This window comes from Stegostoma tigrinum, chromosome 4 (genome assembly GCF_030684315.1).
Source record: "Stegostoma tigrinum isolate sSteTig4 chromosome 4, sSteTig4.hap1, whole genome shotgun sequence".
Lineage (NCBI taxonomy): Eukaryota > Metazoa > Chordata > Chondrichthyes > Orectolobiformes > Stegostomatidae > Stegostoma > Stegostoma tigrinum.
Window position 1 is genome coordinate 72,018,300 of NC_081357.1, and position 19,921 is coordinate 72,038,220.

Sequence of the window (19,921 nt, forward strand, 5' to 3'; positions counted from 1 at the left end):
ACTTGAGCTGACGTCAATTGCACTGGTTTAAACTTGCAATTAAGAGCTTGATTAATGCTTCAGATGTGGATAAAATAAGTTATTGTGGAAAATGTTGTCTGGGATCAATTTAACAAGATAAAACAAATGTTATTTCTGCTTCATGATGTGCAAATAAGAATTGACACAAATCCAAGAAATTCAGCTAAGTAACAGAACGGTGAAGTTTTTGGATGTATTTTGCGATCTCCTTCAATGCTGTGAACACAAACAATGAAATTGGAACAATTTTTGAGATTTCAGGATTGGAACATGATCTTCAAATGATTCATATGTAAACAAGAAAGTAAATAACAATACCAGCTTATTAGAAGGCAGCAACGAGAAGTAGTCAGCAGCACTGCAACCGGTACAACAGCAACAATGTGAAGAATCAGCAATAGCTGTTCAGATCTACATGTTGGTGCTAACATATAACAACTTTACCAGTAAGTGTACATCTCTGATTTTTCATGCTAATGTGCTTTAAAAACAACATTGATGTAGCTTGAAGGCAGTACAAAATATAAATACGCAAGATATTATATACTAGTTTATCAAACATAAGTTAATTTATTAAATTAAGCAGCAAAACACAACTTTATTTAAACATTTACTTTATATTATCATATTAACTATCAGGTCTTCCAGTTTCCATTTGCTCATGTTTTTCCTTTTATGAATATAAATTTGTGTTTAACTTTAATTGCTTAATAATTAGTGCGATATTTTAAAAATCTTCTTTCCTTATTAATTTTGGCTTTTATCACTTTTTAAATGTGGAACATCTTTGCAACAATTTACATATAATTTGCTGGAAATCAGTTGAAAAAGCCATTCATGGAAAAATGCAAACAATGAATACTGTCATTCTCTAAAAAACATTATCTTCGATTCTAAGATAAAACCTTTACGACTTAGGGTGTACAAGTAGAATAGAAAAAAAGGATGAATAGAGACTGAAAACTAAATCTTTGGAGAGTAACAATGAAAACAAAATATGCAAGATATTGCAGAATAGCAAACAAAAATATCCATCATCAAGAATGATTGTTGTAATGCAAGGAGGCATCTTATGTTGTTTATTCTTAAGTAACCAGTCCACTTTGATAACTGGACATTCATTCCAAATGAATCGCTTCACTTCCACAAGATTATTTTACAATAGTATCTGAAACAGAAAAGTCTCATATTTTTCATGGTAAATGTGGTTACCTTCATTGAACAAACAGAACATAATCTTTGTGGGATATAACCTCCAACTCATAGAGCTTTCTTTTTTCATTGGTTATTGCAGTCATATATACGTGAGTTCAGTTTAATTTAAACATTATTAAGGGTTAAGTGATATAATGAAATTAAAGCTAGCTATTGTAACTCACATTAAAATGTGAACATCTATAATTTGTATTTGAAGACTTTATAAAATTAAAATGCAAGCTGTGGGATAATCTGCAACGTAGCAAATTGGTGCAAAGGAATGTGAATAATTTCATACAAATTAAATAAGTGTTCATGTTTCCTCAGAATGAGATCACATTGAATAACTTTAAAAAATGGGCTCACCAAAGTTTATGTGAAACAAAATATTCAAAATTAGTAGGTCATTATAAATTAGAACTAAAGTAATTTGGAAGAGCTTTTGCAATTGCTCTTTAAGGATTTTGTTGCTTCATGGATCAGAGATGAATGAGTTTATGAGACAGGTGGTGAATTTTCATGGATTAACCTGTGTAATTGAAACTTTACCAGTGTCATTACTACATATGATAAACAAAGGCCTTGCAGTAAGAATGCAGTACCTCATAGTGTACTAATGTAAAAATGATAGAGTTCATTTCAGCATTCTACATGGGAAAGGTGAAAACCAAAGAACTGAGTGAATTACATCGATCACTTGAGTTGTGATCACTTGAGCTGTTGGCTTTGTTGCTGTGCTGTCTTTTTCAGTTCAGGTTAATATTTTACAAAAGAACATGACTGAAATTCTGTCAGTAACAGATAGAGCGGAGCTTTCAAAGAAGAATCATTCAGTAATCGATTGCTCCTTGCAGAAATCGTTTAGTCAGTTTTTGTTTCATTACTGTTACTTGTAGCTAAACCATTGGAAAGAATCCAACTGTTTACTTGGCTTAGTGTAAATCTGAAAGTGACAGCATTCTCTGCGCAGCAGTTTACACTGACAGCAGAGACAGGAACAGTGAGATGTATAGGGGTTTTTAATACCCAGCTATACCGTCTTGATTTAACATATCTCAAGCATCCGTGCTTCTATATTCCATACTTTCTGCAGTGTTATGTCAAGATTTTGTCCCTTATGTTCTGCCTGTATTATGCCAACTCTACAATGCAAGCGAATATACTGAAAATCTGAATTTCCATATTGAATCTAAACTGTCACTTGTTATTTGCAAACGTTCTTGTTGTGGTTGTAAAAATTGTCTACCCATTTTATAGCCAAACATATAAGAGCTGTCAAATGCATCAAATATATTTGCTACCATTTATGCTATTATGTCTCTGAGCATAATGGATATCTATTTGTCCCTCATGTCCTGCACGTTAATATTGGTGGACAGACTATATTAAAAAGATAACTTTGCACAAACCTTCACCAAGAAAGCTGGCCAATTCATCAAAAGTGTTGTTCCAGCAATGTGTCATGGCTAATCTTCAATATGCACATGCAGGGGAATTCCTACAGCAGATTAGCAATCCTGCCTAAAAGATACAAATGAACCTGACCACATTAAACTATCATAGATGTCCCTCCTCTTCCAGGCACATCAGCTTACTGCTGTGAGTTTCAATTATTTCAGGATTTCTAACAAAGTTACTGCAGGAAGACTGAGGGGTTCTAATGGATATTTACTCTTTAGACGATGGGGTAAATGTAAAACATATCTTTAAAAGAAGAAATTTAAACCTCACAAACTGAACAATGTTTAAACAGCAGCACAAACAAATTGATTGTTGACTGAATTTGCAAGTGGAAAATTCATTTGTCTCTCATATGAGTTGGAAGGAGACTTTTATTCATGTAGAAAATCATAATACAACACCATAATCACTTTTCATATTATTTCAAAAGATTTGAATCATATTTGACAAATCCTTGTAGCTGATAATCAATTAAACTTGATGGTGTTCATTGCAACAACTCTTTTTATAAGTTTCAAAGATATAATTGTAAAGCACATTCTGAGATAAAATAATAAATTATCAGAAATGCACAAAGAAACTATATTAAGAACAGCAGTGCCTTTCTTTCTAGCTTCACATTCCTTATGCTATTTTGATGGAATTAACTCAGAATAGATTTATTCTTGAGGAATCAGTTGCAAATATTTTAAAGGTTAAAATATTTTTTAGGGCTTTTCGGAACCAAGAATAAAAAAATGCATAGATCACGGGGTTAAATGCAGAATTTAAATAACCAAACCAAAAAAAGAGATCAAACATAATAGGCGGGGTTGTGTGTTCAATGAAAGGGTCTATAAAATTAGAAGTGAAATATGGAGACCAGCAAATTAAAAATACGCCCATCACTATTCCAAGAGTTTTTGCAGCTTTCCTTTCACTTGCCTGAGAATTTACGTTTTTACTGTCTTTGATTGCCTGGGTTTGCCTTGCAATGTCATTTATAGCTCTGGCTTGTTTTGTAGCTACGAAGTAAATCTTTGTATAAATACACAGCATTATAAATCCAGGGAGGTAAAACGAAATTAGTGAATAAATCACTGAACAGATCTTCCCCATCAGCAGTATACAGCCACCATAGCAATAAATATTATGGTAATAGAAATCCCGAATTTCAATTAAATTCAGTTCTAAACATATCATGCCAAAACCCACAAAAGCTGAAAGAATCCAACTGATGAAGATCATTATGAGGACAATTTGAAGCGTAATTCTGGTCTTGTATTTCAGTGGGTCACATACTGCATAATATCGATCAATAGAGATAAAGCACAGGTGGAATATTGACGCTGCACAAAGCATAAAATCGAAGCTTGCTTGAAGTTTGCAGAACATTTCCCCTAAGTACCAACAGTTTTCTATAGATCTCATCAAACTGTATGGCATAACCACACAACCGAGCAAAAAATCTGCAACTGCCAGTGAAAGAATTAGGTAGTTAGTAGGTGTATGGAGTTTTTTGAAGTGTGAGATTGAAATGATCACCAACAAGTTACCAACAACTGTCACCAGAATTGCCACCGCACCAAACACATAAAGGGTTACTCGGAGGCCATTTGATCGGTTGGCTTTCAGGCAAGATCCATCCACAAATTTGTAGCAATATTCGACTACTTCTGTGCTTCTGATGCTGGTATTCATTTTAGTTCTCTTTCAAGGTGCTTTTGTCTTTGAGGTGTTACTATAGCTTCAAGTAACTGTAAATCCTTCCCTAAAAGCCTCTTCTAATTCCAGCAGCTCACTGATTTGTCCTCTTCAGCATCCTTCATTTCTAACTGCAAACAGAGAACATCAAAGCTTTCAAATAGGAACAGTTTTAGAAGATCACAGTACACATAACTTGAAGAGCTATCCCAAAATTTCACCATGTTATTTTCTTAAATGTAAATATCATTTAGAAATGGAGAAATTTGTTCTTTTTGTATTGCCATATCAGTCGATACTGTCAAGAAATGATTTTGTGCTAAAAGTTCCTTGCACAAATGCCATTCACTTCTGCCCTGCATCCACCCCCAGTCCCTAGCCAATGCATCTGATCAATTCAGTTACAAAGGCTGCTTCCAGTAGACTGCCAGGTTGTTTTCCCAAGGGAAAAGAATAGCTACAGATGAGTGAGACCAAGAGGTTGTACCCTGCCAGGAGCCACTATTGCTTCTTAGTCTCGTGCATCACACTCTCAGTCAAAAGAAATGGAAGTTTTTCAAATTTTATATTCATGGCTCTGAATTCTCCTTTACGTAAGTTAATAGATTGTTATCATTTACTGTGGGTAATTTAATGCAAAAAATGAGGGTGGCATGGTTATTACAGTTTAATTCTACACAGCATTGATGACACCACATCTGATGTTATTGTGCACAGTAGCAGTCTAAGAAAAGACATAAGCAGTTCAAAGAAAGGTTATCAGATGAATGGCCAGGAGCATGGAATTGATGGGGTGTTCTTTGTGGAAAGTTTGGACAGGCTTGGCTTATTCTGGAACTAAGATATAAAAATAAGTGATAATAAAATGTGAGGCTGGATGAACACAGCAGGCCAAGCAGCATCTCAGGAGCACAAAAGCTGACGTTTCGGGCCTAGACCCTTCATCAGAGAGGGGGATGGGGGGAGGGAACTGGAATAAATAGGGAGAGAGGGGGAGGTGGACCGAAGATGGAGAGTAAAGAAGATAGGTGGAGAAGGTGTGGGTGGGGAGGTAGGGAGGGGATAGGTCAGTCCAGGGAAGACGGACAGGTCAAGGAGGTGGGATGAGGTTAGTAGGTAGCTGGGGGTGCGGCTTGGGGTGGGAGGAAGGGATGGGTGAGAGGAAGAACCGGTTAGGGAGGCAGAGACAGGTTGGACTGGTTTTGGGATGCAGTGGGTGGGGGGGAAGAGCTGGGCTGGTTGTGTGGTGCAGTGGGGGGAGGGGATGAACTGGGCTGGTTTAGGGATGCAGTGGGGGAAGGGGAGATTTTGAAACTGGTGAAGTCCACATTGATACCATATGGCTGCAGGGTTCCCAGGCGGAATATGACTTGCTGTTCCTGCAACCTTCGGGTGGCATCATTGTGGCAGTGCAGGAGGCCCATGATGGGCCTCCTGCACTGCCACAATGATGCCACCCGAAGGTTGCAGGAACAGCAACTCATATTCCGCCTGGGAACCCTGCAGCCATATGGTATCAATGTGGACTTCACCAGTTTCAAAATCTCCCCTTCCCCCACTGCATCCCTAAACCAGCCCAGTTCATCCCCTCCCCCCACTGCACCACACAACCAGCCCAGCTCTTCCCCCCCACCCACTGCATCCCAAAACCAGTCCAACCTGTCTCTGCCTCCCTAACCGGTTCTTCCTCTCACCCATCCCTTCCTCCCACCCCAAGCCGCACCCCCAGCTACCTACTAACCTCATCCCACCTCCTTGACCTGTCCGTCTTCCCTGGACTGACCTATCCCCTCCCTACCTCCCCACCCACACCTTCTCCACCTATCTTCTTTACTCTCCATCTTCGGTCCACCTCCCCCTCTCTCCCTATTTATTCCAGTTCCCTCCCCCCATCCCCCTCTCTGATGAAGGGTCTAGGCCCGAAACGTCAGCTTTTGTGCTCCTGAGATGCTGCTTGGCCTGCTGTGTTCATCCAGCCTCACATTTTATTATCTTGGAATCTCCAGCATCTGCAGTTCCCATTATCTCTGATACTATAAAAATAAGTGGTCTATTTAAGTTGGAGATGAGGGGAATTATTATTTCCTCAGTGGGAAAACCCTTTAAAACTCTCTTCCTCAAAAAGGTGGCTGAAACAGAATTTTTTTTGATCGATATGCGGATGAAAATTTATCGAGGTATGTGAGATTGTGGAATAATCAAATCATCTTACGGAATTGCAGAGCAAGGTCAAGAAGCCAAGTGGCTTCCCCTGTTCCTTATTCATATGTTTGTATGTCCATCTGCATCTTTATTAAACTCAAATAAACTATTCGTCAGTTTGGAATCCATTGCCCTCATTATTATTTTATAAATCTCAATCACCTCAGTTTCAGGTCTGTACTTAACCTATTAAAACACCTTAGTTGTTTCTACTAGGAGCACTATCATTTAGTATTGTGTAGTAGATATTCTCTGGACCACCAAATCCAATTCACTGGCTGTATTTTCTGAATCCTCCATAATAAGTCAACTTAACATCCTTATCATAGAATCATAGAATCCTTACGGAGTGGAAACAGGCCCTTCGGCCCAACAAGTCCACACCAACCCTCGGAGCATCCCACCCAGACCCATTTCCCTATAAACCCCATAATCCATACATCCCTGAACACTATGGGGCAATTTAACATGGCCAATCCACCTAGCCCGCACATCTTTGGACTGTGGGAGGATACCCACGCAGACTCAGGGAGAACATGCAAACTCCACACAGACAGTCACCCGAGGGTGGAATTGAGCCTGGGATCCTGGTGCTATGCAGCTGCAATGCTAACCACTGAGTCGCTGTGCCACCCTAAATAATTGCCCTATGCACATGTGTTTTAGGTATTCAGAATGTATTGTGAAAATGTAGATACAATAAACTGGGGGTCACCTGGCAAGTAATGATATTACAAAATGCACATCTATTGTTTAATAACCCTGAAGGGCATTCTATTGAAATCAATGGGATGAAAATTCAATTAGTTGTAATAGCCACAACAACTTTCTGCTCAGGTGTCCCCAAATGTTTTTCAGTGGTATTCCAAGTGGCTCAACAGAAAAATTGGCCACATACTTTGCCGTGCACAGAATTGCTGTCAGCTTCAGGAAGGTTTTGAAGGTTTCTATCAGCTGTTTACTTGAGCAGGAGGAAAAATAGCAAATGGAACTCAACCTTGAAAATGTGTATTTGTATTATGTATTGATGATAAACAAAACAGGGGAATACACAATAAACAAGAGAGTACTGAGAAGGGTAGAGGACATGAGAAACCCTAGAAAGCTTGTCCATAGGTCCCAGGATGCAACAGGGCAGGTTGATAAGTTGGTGAAAAGGCATATGGATGCTTTCCTCCATTAGGCAATGTTTTGAATGCAAAATGAGGGATGTACTGCTGGAACAATATTATCTACTGGTCAGGCCACAGCTAGAAGTTGTGCTCAGTATTTATCATCACAGTATGGAAAGATAATTGGTCTAGAAAGAAGATTTAGAAGTGTGTGAAATTTGCAATCGGAGGAAAAATTGAACAGACTAGGAATGTTTTTCTTGGAAGAGGAAGCTAATGGGTGACTTAATCTAAGTCATTTGACAGCAGGCTTGGATAGAGTGGACAGAAATGGCCAGTTGCCCATAGTGGAGAGGTTAATTACCATTTATTGACAAAAGGATGAGAGGGGACATGAGGAAAAACCTTTGCCACTCAGAGGGTGGCAGGTGGTTGTAATTCTTTGCCCACTTTGATGATTGAGGCTGAAATTTTCAACTCATGCAAAATGAACAATGATCTGCACCTGAAGCACTTTAATCTGCAAGGCTATGGTCCATACCCTGGCAATTGGGATTAGAATGGGTGGCTAATTTATTTGGCCCATTGTGTTTGTTCTGGCTGAAAGACCCCTTCCTAGTACTTAGACCATAAGACCATAAGACATAGGAGTGGAAGTAAGGCCATTCAGCCCATCAAGTCCACTCCGCCATTTACATCATGATGGGCATTTCAACTCCACTTCCCTGCACTTTCCCCGTAGCCCAAAACCTTAAACTTTTCTATTCTTTAATGGTTCTAACATTGACAATTATGTACCATTATGGAGTTGCCAGTTAGAAAGAATGCAGTAAATATATTAAATGCACAGTCAGGGCCAGTGATATTCCTTGCCTAGAGACCTAGGTTTGAATTCCACCTGCTCCAGAGGTGGATAATAATATTTCTGAATGGGTTGATTTGAAAAAGTCCACAAAGTTGCCGTCCACTGGGTTCAGGGCAGTGTAGAATCATGATAGTGAAATTAGTAGACTCTACCTGAAACTATTCTCATTTCTAAAATGTCTGTACACCTGTCAGTTTGATAGCTCAGTGTTTAAAATGAAATAACTTTATGCCCATAAATCACAAAGAGAAAGTGACCGTGTTCTGTGTGGTTAGGGGCTTGAGATCTCTTATCGATTTAACTGCTAGTTCAGAGTAACAGATAAAGATGCAGATTCATAAGAACAGAAGAAATAAGAGCAGGAGTTGGCCCAACTGCCCCTCAAACCTGCCCTGCCATTCAACAAGATCATGGCTGAATGGACCCAGACCTCAAATAAAACAAAGATCTGAGATCTGAAACAAAAACAAAGATTGCTTGTGAAACTCAAGAGGTGTGGCTGCATATGTGAGAAAAAACTGAGTTAACGTTTCAGGTCTGGTGACTCTTCGTCAGAACTGGGAATAGCTGGGATTTATGCTGAAAGCAAGGTTGGCGGTGGAGTTGGGGTGGGGAAATGGTTGGATAGATAGGAGGTGGGAGGACAGCTGAATGAATAGGGGGAGGTGAGGCCCAGAGAGAGAGAGAGAGAGAGGGAGAGAGAAATGAATAAGGGCATTATGACCAGGAGGCCAGCAAGAAAGAGGATGTGAATAATGGTAATGATCCAGAGCTTCTAATCACCTGCCGTTTCATCTCACCACCATGTTTTCCTGGCCAGGATTTCTGACACAGGCCTGCTGCGTTTTCCAGCAAGCTCAAAGAACATCTCATTTTCTGCTTGGGGACCCTGAAATCTCTGGGACTCAACATTAGCACAATAACTTTAGATCCTGATTCCATCCTTATATGTTTTTTACCCATTCCCACACCCAGCCCTGTAATGACATAGCAAAGCCAACCCTTTTTCATCCACTCTCTGGCCCATTATCACATTACATGTTTTGCCTTCAGCACAGGCTGCCCTCAGCTCTCATTATCACTTACTCAGCTTCTCTTTTGTTCTCTGCTGGCCTGCCAACCATAAACCCTTGTTTACCTACACCTTTTATAGCTCTCTGTTTCTCAGCTCCATCCCTACCTATCAACTCTGGAATTAGGCAATCAATCAACTGAAAAATAACTAAGAAAATCCAAATTCATGTTTTTGAGCTCATAAGCCTCAGACAGTGCAAATTTTATGGATTATCCAGTGGCTTTTAATGATAGTGAATACTTCATACTTCTGTCCATTAAGACCAAAATTCCTACCAAGCTGTTTACCATGGACAAATATATAGTTTACGTCTCATAGCTGTGATCACTTTAATTGTAGGTGTAGAACAACAGTCAAGCGTTCTAATGATTGTTGGTGGAATGAATAGTAGAAAGCCAATGAAGACTAAGTTGGAAGGGTACATTAAAGACATGGCCCTTCACATGCTAGACAATTCACTACTATTATTAGTAGACCAGCGAATACTTAAATGTGTCAATAGAACACAACTATACATTGTTTATTAAAACTTTAATTGATTTTATGTATTTAATTACAATATTGACTGTGATATGGGGCAGCACAGTGGCTTAGTATTTGACACTGCTGTCTCACAGGGACCCAGGTTCAATTCCAGCCTTGGGCGACTGTCTGTGTGGAGTTTGCATGTTCTCTCTGTGTCTGCGTGGGTTTTGTCTGGGTACCCCAACTTCCTTCCTCAGTCCAAAGTTGCAAAGGTTACGTAGATTATATGCTAAAATAAACCACACTATTGTGTCTAGAGACGTGTTGGTTAGGTAAGTCAACCATTGTGAAAACACCATGAGGGGTAATAGGGATGTCATGCTCTTTGGAGGGTTGGTGCAGACTTGATAGACCAAATAGCATCATTCTGAACTATATGGATTCTACAATTCTGTATGGTATAAAGATATTAAAATTGATCATAAAACATTCTGCATTTAATTCAATAAATTAAAACTCCAACTCTCTGTAAAACCTGGAAGTTCTACGCATTTTTTTAACTTTCCGATTCACTGAAGCTATTATTTGGGCAGAAGCTTGCTGGGAAATGCACTAAATAACAATGCTAACATCTTAGTATTTTTCTGTCAATGTCACGAAAACTAGATGAAGAAAAAAGCATTATTGTCTGAAAGTCGAAAAACAGTCCAAAAGATCAGAAGACTTTATACTTTAGACTTCATTGATATGAGGCATTTCTGCTGGGTAAGGAAAATTTAAACAAAATTTGTTCTTACTTTTACTGGAATATATACTTACATTTTCTTCAAATTCAACACATTATATTTCTTAGTTGCTGTTCTTCAAAAAGATTCAAGTGATAATATCAGTGAAAATAAATCTTTCCATTAATCTGAAGTTTCAGCTAAGAAATCAGACATACAAAATATAAAACTGTAAGGGTTTCACTGTTGCCTGTGATAATATCAGAACAGAGCACTCACCATCGACACCGGCATTTCTGTCTCACACCTTCACTAACACTAATTGCCTCTTAGCGATTTTCACCAGCTGCTTATATAGCAAAATTAAGTGGTCTCATCAATTGACCAATTATTATAACTAGGATCTAGCTCCAGGCACAGCTACAGTAGGGATTAAAGATTATCATCTCTGCACTGGGGACATCACTCAGTATCCTGAACTTGTTAATAGACAGTACGTTAGGGCCCATTGCTTCTGTACTCTTCTCTTACCCTGGGGTGTTTTTTCCTGAAAAAGAAACAGAAAAGGTTATCACTATCAGAGATAATGGGAACTGCAGATGCTGGAGAATTCCAGGATAATAAAATGTGAGGCTGGATGAACACAGCTGGCCAAGCAGCATCTCAGGAGCACAAAAGCTGACGTTTCGGGCCTAGACCCTTCATCAGAGAGGGGGATGGGGAGAGGGAACTGGAATAAATAGGGAGAGAGGGGGAGGCGGACCGAAGATGGAGAGTAAAGAAGATAGGTGGAGAGAGTATAGGTGGGGAGGTAGGGAGGGGATAGGTCAGTCCAGGGAAGACTGACAGGTCAAGGAGGTGGGATAGGTTAGTAGGTAGATGGGGGTGCGGCTTGGGGTGGGAGGAAGGGATGGGTGAGAGGAAGAACCGGTTAGGGAGGCAGAGACAGGTTGGACTGGTTTTGGGATGCAGTGGGTGGGGGGGGGGAAGAGCTGGGCTGGTTGTGTGGTGCAGTGGGGGGAGGGGATGAACTGTGCTGGTTTAGGGATGCAGTAGGGGAAGGGGAGATTTTGAAACTGGTGAAGTCCACATTGATACCATATGGCTGCAGGGTTCCCAGGCGGAATATGAGTTGCTGTTCCTGCAACCTTCGGGTGGCATCATTGTGGCAGTGCAGGAGGCCCATGATGGACATGTCATCTCGAGAATGGGAGGGGGAGTGGAAATGGTTTGCGACTGGGAGGTGCAGTTGTTTGTTGCGAACTGAGCGGAGGTGTTCTGCAAAGCGGTCCCCAAGCCTCCACTTGGTTTCCCCAATGTAGAGGAAGCCGCACCGGGTACAGTGGATGCAGTATACCACATTGGCAGATGTGCAGGTGAACCTCTGCTTAATGTGGAATGTCATCTTGGGGCCTGGGATGGGGGTGAGGGAGGAGGTGTGGGGGCAAGTGTAGCATTTCCTGCAGTTGCAGGGGAAGGTGCCGGGTGTGGTCGGATTGGAGGTCAGTGTGGAGCGAACAAGGGAGTCACGGAGAGAGTGGTCTCTCCGGAAAGCAGACAGGGGTGGGGATAGAAAAATGTCTTGGGCGGTGGGGTCGGATTGTAAATGGCGGAAGTGTCGGAGGATGATGCGTTGTATCCGGAGGTTGGTAGGGTGGTGTGTGAGAACAAGGGGGATCCTCTTAGGGCGGTTGTGGCGGGGGCGGGGTGTGAGGGATGTGTTGCGGGAAATACGGGAGACGCGGTCAAGGGCGTTCTCGATCACTATCACCTGGTTTGTCATAAATAATAGTAACTGCAATAACATTCAACACCTAAAGATAAAAGTTTTCCATTTAAGTTCAACCCAATAGCTTACAACAATATAGGAATTGAAATTATGACATTAGTATCAGATATAGTTGGAAACATCAGGATGAATGATCATCTTTGAGTGATAAAGGATGAAATCAACATTGCCAAAGCAACATATGTTCTAGCCATTAGCTTTTAATCATCATTTCTGATACAAAAAACTAACAAGTATAGGTACAATAATAGCCATATTGTCTAGATCTTTATTAAGCATTTCCAATATTAATAAATGTCACTAAACCATCAAATGTCTCAATCTCTCCTATAACCACACTAATTAAAATCCAGAATTATTTTCACCTTTATCTTATATAACCTGCCGCCACCAAATTAAGTGCTCTAGAAGTGTTTACAATAAATTACTGACATAGCGCTATGTTCCTCATGCTTGAAGTTCAATCAAATGGGGCACAGAAACGAAGAAGCAGACTGCTAACACAGCTGTCAATGTTGGAAAAACTCCAAGACAACGATAAAATGTTTCCAAATCGAAGAAACGCATCGGAGCTACTTAACGAAAAACATGGAGCACCAAAGAATCATTAGCGAAGTGGAGAGAAGTATTTTACTGGGAGATAAAATCTACCTGAAAGGAGCAATGGTGCAAATTAACGTTTATTGTGTATCAGGTTGGGAAGAGGAGATTCTGTGTTACCCTCTGGTTAGCAGCATGTGAAAAGCAATACAGAACAAGTTATCTTGGATTCTCCAGCATCTGCATTTCCCATCATCTTTGATCACAATTGCGGTGCCACCAGTTTGTATCAATTTAGCTTTCACACTTCAGAAAATCTGGCTGTGATAAGAATACTTTCCAAAGAGAGACGAAGAATTCATGCATTACATCAACGAAAAAATGACTTGGGATTTAAATTATAACAGGTGAACCAGAATTCAAAGGATTTGGTCAACACAGAAGTAAAAAAAGCAAAAAAGAAACTTACGGTGGGAGATGCTGTTTCCGGGAACCGTTTAATGCCAACATTGATAACCAATGTTTTGTGAACAGTTTATTTTTCTTGCCTTACAAACCCGGAATATAGTTCAAATATTAAACATCATTCTCCGTTCGTAAGTGTAGCAAAACGAAGACATTCCGAAACCGCAGAAATAGCTACTGTCTTTACTAAATATTCAGATATACTCCAGTGCTGGGATCATGAACAATGACCCAGAATCGCATTTCAATTTCGATTTAATCAATGATCCCGCCCAATCCTTAGGATTGGAAAACAAATCCTCTGGAGATAAATATGCAAACAGAGAAACACTAGTCAACTTTATCAGGAAGCAATAAAGGACATTCAGCAGCCGAACAACTGATAGAGCAGCTAGAAGAAAGAACACTAGTCGCGTTTGGCATGGGAAGTGAGGGATAGCAGTGGTGAGTCTCTTTGTGTCAAAATATTTTAAATCCATCGGTAAGTTGTTGATATAATTAAAAAACAGCTTCCTTACAGCTTAATATAGCTTTCGACAAAGTGTGGTGTTGAATTTGTAGGAAATTGGAACAGGAATGATTTACGCTTTTGCAAAATTCGTTTAAATTTGGGTATACAACATGCAGTCGTTCTGCTGTCTCTTATTTAGCATTGCTCACAATATTAATCGAATCAACCATCACAATTAAAAACGGACAGTTCTCAGAGGCCATTTTATTAGTTTATAACGTTTGTAACCCTTCTTCAAAACAGATCAACTTGCAATTTATGCGTTGAAATTTTTTTTCCCCAGCACTAAATTTTCGCTCAGTGCTCTAAGTTCATTTGTTTCGTGTGAACGGAAAGAAACAAACTAAACTATTTAACATTACCATAACGTCCAAGGCTACGGGGTAAGTGCTGGAAAATGAGATTAAAGTAGATAAATGCTTAATAACCGTCGTGGACGCGATGGACCGTAGGGCCTCTTTGTCTGCTGTAAAATCTCCATGATCTATCATCGCTGTCAAATAAAAATGAGTAAAACATCATGGATTGATGCTTATGAAAAATGAATCCACTATGTGGCGATACAGAGCTAAGTCCTGTAAGCCGACCATACACAAATATGAAGAGATATTAGCAGTTAAACAACTTAATTTCCTCTGAATTTTTGACCGACAGACATGATGAGGTCTGCATTAAAAAATGAAATTTGGAAACCGAATTTACGATGACAAGGAAATAAAATAGGGGCATTTGTCGGTGTATTTTCCATTAACATTCAAGCAAGACCGACTTTAACTGATTAGTGTTGTTAGGAAACTTGAACGGTCATGTTGCACTAAGAGAAAAAAGACTAATTTTCGATGCAACAAAGACAGAAATTGCTGGAAAAGCTCAGCAGGCCTGGCAGCATCTGTGGAGGGAAATCAGTGTTTAATGTTTTGGGTCCAATGACCCTCAAACATTTATTCTGATTTCTCTCCACAGATGCGGCCAGTTTTTCCCACAATTTCTGTTTTTGTTTCTGATTTCCAGCATCTGCAGTTATTTTTGGTTGTAAGTTTCCCTGTAACTTTTTTTTCACATAATTTTGTTCGTGTTTTTAATGTGTAGAATGTATCTCAACCCAATTGATTCTTTTTATGCTGAATGTAAGCTGTAGCTGCTCTATTAATAAGGTTACAATCTTCTTTGTGGCATTTTATTCCTCAGTCCAGTTAAGAGAAATAACTGTGCTCCCCTACGACCAGTGAATGTCAGTAATCTGAATGTGTATCATTGTTGCGAAATCTCATACATTACGACTCCAACACCCCTGTAATATCTAGGCAGACAAGGTTCACACCGAAGTGTAAAATTTTGCACCTATTACCATAGCTCTTTTATCAAGCCACATAATTACTGGCATTAAGTAATGTTTCTCCTTCTTCCGTCTTTAGACTTGGGCTGATTGAAGCTGCCTTGACTAAGAACAACAACTAACCCTGTAAAAAGCAGAGATTTGAACAGTTAAAGCAGAGAACTGTACAAAGCAGAGATAACAGGAACTGCAGATGCTGGAGAATCTGAGATAACAAGGTATAGAGCTGGATGAACACAGCAGACCAAACAGCATCAGAGGAGCAGGAAAGCTTGACGTTCAGCCCTAGGCCCTTCTTCAGAAATGGGAGAGGAGAAGGGGGTTCTGAAATAAGTAGGGAGAGGGGGTAGGTGGATAGAAGATGGGTAGAAGAGAAGATAGGTGGAGAGGAGACAGATGGGTCAAAGAGGTGGGGATGGAGCCAGTAAAGGTGAGTGTAGGTGGGGAGTCAGGGAGGAGTTAGGTCAGTCCAGGGAGGATGGACAGGTCAAAGGAGCAGGATGAGGTTAGTATGGGGGTGGGGCTTGAGGTGGGAAGAGGGTCTCGGTGGGAGGAAGGACAGGTTAGGGAGGTGGGGACGAGCTGGGCTGGCTTTGGGATGCGGTGGGGGGAGGGGAGACTTTGAAACTTGTGAAGTCCACATTGATACCATTGGGCTGCAGGGTTCCCAGGCGGAATATGAGTTGCCATTCCTGCAACCTTCGGGTGGCATCATTGTGGCACTGCAGGAGGCACAGGATGGACATGTCGTTTGAGGAATGGGAGGGGGAGTTGAAGTAGTTCGCGACTGGATCAGCCTTCCTGCTCCTTTGATGCTGCTTTGTCTGCTGTGTTAATCCAGCTGTACACATTGTTATATCAGAGATTTGATCTGACAGCCTCCTGCCTAACTCAGTTCATCATTGCACTGCAAGATGACTGGCTGATGTGCAAACTGCATGGACATGTAGTGATTAGTTAATGTGCTGTTTGTTCAAATTCAAAGACAAATCAACATAATTTTTAACTGATGTTGCATTTATTTTCTTGAACTGCAGGCATTTCTGTGGGTCCTTTAGGGTAATATTGTCAATGGTTAAAGTGGTTGCATCATTCATCTGAAGCTTCCATCAGCCCTTTATCAAAGTCAGAAGGAGAACTCAAAGAAAATTCTACGGTCTCAGATTGCCCAGGTGTTGAATTCTAAGCATGTCAACTAAAATGGTAGGAAGCACTATTTGATCATCCCTATCTCTTAATTAAGACCATAAGACATCGAAGCAGAAATTAGGCCATTTGGCCCATCAAGTCTGCTCTGCCATTCAATCATGGCTGATATGTTCCTCAAACCCGTTCTCCTGCTTAGTCCTCATAACCTTTGATCCCCTTGATAATCAAGAACCTGTCTATCTCAGTCTTAAATGTACTCAGTGATCTAGAGTGTAACATCTTGTGAGCTATTAGGGTTATCTGGAGTTCATTTGTCTGTTACAAATACACACAAGCAAGCTGAATTAAAACTTTACTATTTGTTTTTTATTCTATTATTTCAGTTAACACAACTTTTAAGCACAGGTGAAAAGGGTTATTTGTCAGCAAGTTCATTGCTTCGATTACTACTTGTTCAGTCCTTTGTTCTATTTCACCCTATTCATTTTAATTAGTTTCTTGTATTTCCAGTGCTGCTTGATTCCATGAGTCCAACCAATTTTTGCTATTTCTTTTGCTTAACATTGTTCAAAAGTACATGCCTACTGGAAGTGATTCAGTGTATGCTATCATAGAATCCCGACAGTGTGGAAACGGGCCCTTTGGCCCAACAAGTCCACACTGACCCTCAGAGCATCTTACCCAGTCCCACCTCCCAATAACCCACTTAATCTACACATCCTTGAACACTATAGGCAATTTAGCATGGCCAATCCACCTACCCTGCAGATCTTTGGACTGTGGGAGGAAACCAGAGCACCCGGAGGAAACCTGCACAGACACAGGGAGAATGTGCAAACTCCACATAGTCACCCAAGGTCCCTAGTGCTGTGAGGCAGCAGTGCTAACCACTGAGCCACCGTGCCGCCCACTATGTTAAGCAAATTGGACACACAGACTGTAACAACGTCATGTGTGTGTTGTCCTGAGTCAGCTAATGTTAGGACTCTATAACTAACTTTAGTGCATCTCTTCTAGAAAAGGGAAAAAGAAAGAATTGGTCCCCTGGTTATTTGAGATAGAAATGTTGAGAGAAGTGAGTCAAGATTTGTAATTTTAGAATGAACGATGTGCCATCATGTATTAGAATTTACAAAACAATCTGCAATTAGAGTGCTTTTATGAAAACATCATATTTGCATGTGGAGATTAGGCATAATTTCCAACAGCATAATGGGATAAAAATAGACTATGTTTTACAAAACATACGCACTCAGCCCCCCATACCAGGTTTAACTCCAGATAGTGGATTTGAAAACAATGCTATTCTGTTTATTGACCTGTCTTCAGATCTCAGTATTATATATCATGCTGCATCATTTTTCAGTCCTCTTTTGGTATTTTGTATTTGCTTCTTATCAGCAAGACCATTAACTGGCCCTAATTTAGTTTGTTTTATCCATTAATTCATGAGGTGCAGACACTGCTGATTGGGCCAACGTTCATTTCCCATCCCTAGTTACTCAGGAGAATGAGCTACCTTTTTGACCTCCTAAAGTCCATTCTTTGTTCTTACCTCCAAATGTTGAGGTGGGGGTTGTGGGAGGATTTCCAGGACTTTGACCCATTGATACTGAAGGAATGGTGACATTTTTTCTTCAACTGAACCTTTTGTTTGAAGGTATGGGCCTACCTTTATGGGTGTTGGATAAGGCTGAAGAGAACAGAAACTGATAAGAGGCTTTACAATGGGCTGTTTATGTGAGTGGAATTACACTGAGTCATTCAAGTTTGCTAAGATCGCGGGAAATCAGTAACTGCTATCTCTACCAAGTAATGGCAAAACATTCCAGATTGGTCACATGCACAGATAATTCCAAAGAAATCACACACTTGGACCAAACATTTGGGAATGGCCACATGCTTGGATAATTGCAAATAAGGCATACTTGACAGGTAAGCCTGTGTATAAAGCAGCCCGAGAAAATCCTTTGTTTAACAGAATTTCAAAGATTAACACAGTAGGAGGCGCCCTACATCAAAAGGCCAAGAGAAAACGTTGATATGAGTTCCAGCCTGGCCAGCTCCCAACTCTTCCAGGTAATAATGCTTGGGGTTAGTTACAAAAACCAGGGTAGCGAAAGACAGTGAGTGAGATATCTCTAGTAGTTAAAAGCTTGTGTTATTTGTTTCAGTACTTAATAAATTAATTAAGTTATATAGAACTCTTAAGTGGCCCCACTGTATCTTTGTCTATGTATATCCTGTTGTCTCTCAGACACTGGCGATATGGGACTTATGAGGAGTCTGGTGTAAAGACTGGAGCAGCACATTATTGATCTTTAGTAGTTTTTGACTGTAAACTAGTCATTTCATTCATCTCCTCTTCGGAGTTTAGTTATATTCTACTTTGCAAATTGATGGTCAGTTTCATCTTTTTTTTAGACTGCCTTTAGCTATTGCATTTGGAGACTTCCATTGGTGATTTGGGGTCAGGGGAAAATTATCCATTTCAAATAACAACACTGGACATTCAACTGTCCAGGAATGCAACTACCTGGAAATTGTCACATAAGAGTGTAATAGTTAGGGGAAAGGTTGTGTTAGTCCTCAACAGAAAGAATAATTAACTGTGTTCTTATAAAAAGGAGCTGGAAAATTGTACAAAAATATTCTGATCTTTGGTGATGCAGGCCATGATCCACATTCACAGTTCAACAAGCTCACATGCCAGTCTCAGTTGTGTATCACTTCTCTTCCATCAGATTCACATCGAGGAAATTCCCAGCTTGGTTTCCTTATTTCTTCCTGCCTAATTACATGACATCCCCATATCTGGGGTCAGTAGAGGTTCCCTCCCAATCAATACTGAAGAGCCACTACACTGTCAGAGCTGCCACTTTTCAGATGTGATGCTAAACATGTCTGCATTTTCAGGTGGCTAAGGATTCCATAGCAACAATTTGAAAAAGGGCAACAGAGTTATCCCTGGATCTGGATTTTATGGGGCATCGTACTCTATGTCCCATCCAAATTGAAGAGTTCAGTGGAAGCCTGCTCACTAAAAGTCAGCTACCTGCAGTCATTGTACACTGGAAGCAGTGGTCATCATGTAGGGTTGATACTTCCACCCCCACTGGGGAAGAAATCCCATTTTAAAGAGCTGCTCATTAACCTGAGAGCTGGCAGCTCTGTGGTCTCAGCAGCACAGGTTCAAACAGTGGCCACAACTGGGACTGCACATGGTCTCAATGAAGAGAAGTCTATGGAATCCAGACTGATAAACAAGTCCCAGGTATCAGCAGAGTCTGATTGGTAGAACTCAATGAGAAGAGTGAGAGATCTG

General features: G+C 40.3%; 1 protein-coding gene across 3 annotated transcripts; it reads right to left on the reverse strand.

The window, feature by feature from the left end:
- Positions 1 to 3,327: 3,327 nt before the first annotated feature.
- Positions 3,328 to 13,762, reverse strand: LOC125452622 (trace amine-associated receptor 1-like). Of its 3 annotated transcripts, XM_048531287.1 has the most exons (3): positions 13,605 to 13,762; positions 11,338 to 11,353; positions 3,328 to 4,493 (listed from the first exon to the last, which is right to left on the reverse strand). In XM_048531287.1, exon 3 carries the CDS (start codon positions 4,357 to 4,359, stop codon positions 3,328 to 3,330), a length of 1,032 nt encoding a protein of 343 aa, XP_048387244.1. In that variant the 5' UTR covers positions 4,360 to 4,493; positions 11,338 to 11,353; positions 13,605 to 13,762. The 3 variants fall into 3 exon arrangements, with proteins under 3 accessions (XP_048387244.1, XP_048387243.1, XP_048387245.1); XM_048531286.1 differs by lacking the exon at positions 11,338 to 11,353; XM_048531288.1 differs by lacking the exons at positions 11,338 to 11,353; positions 13,605 to 13,762 and adding an exon at positions 11,086 to 11,143.
- Between the last annotated feature and the right edge of the window lie 6,159 nt (positions 13,763 to 19,921).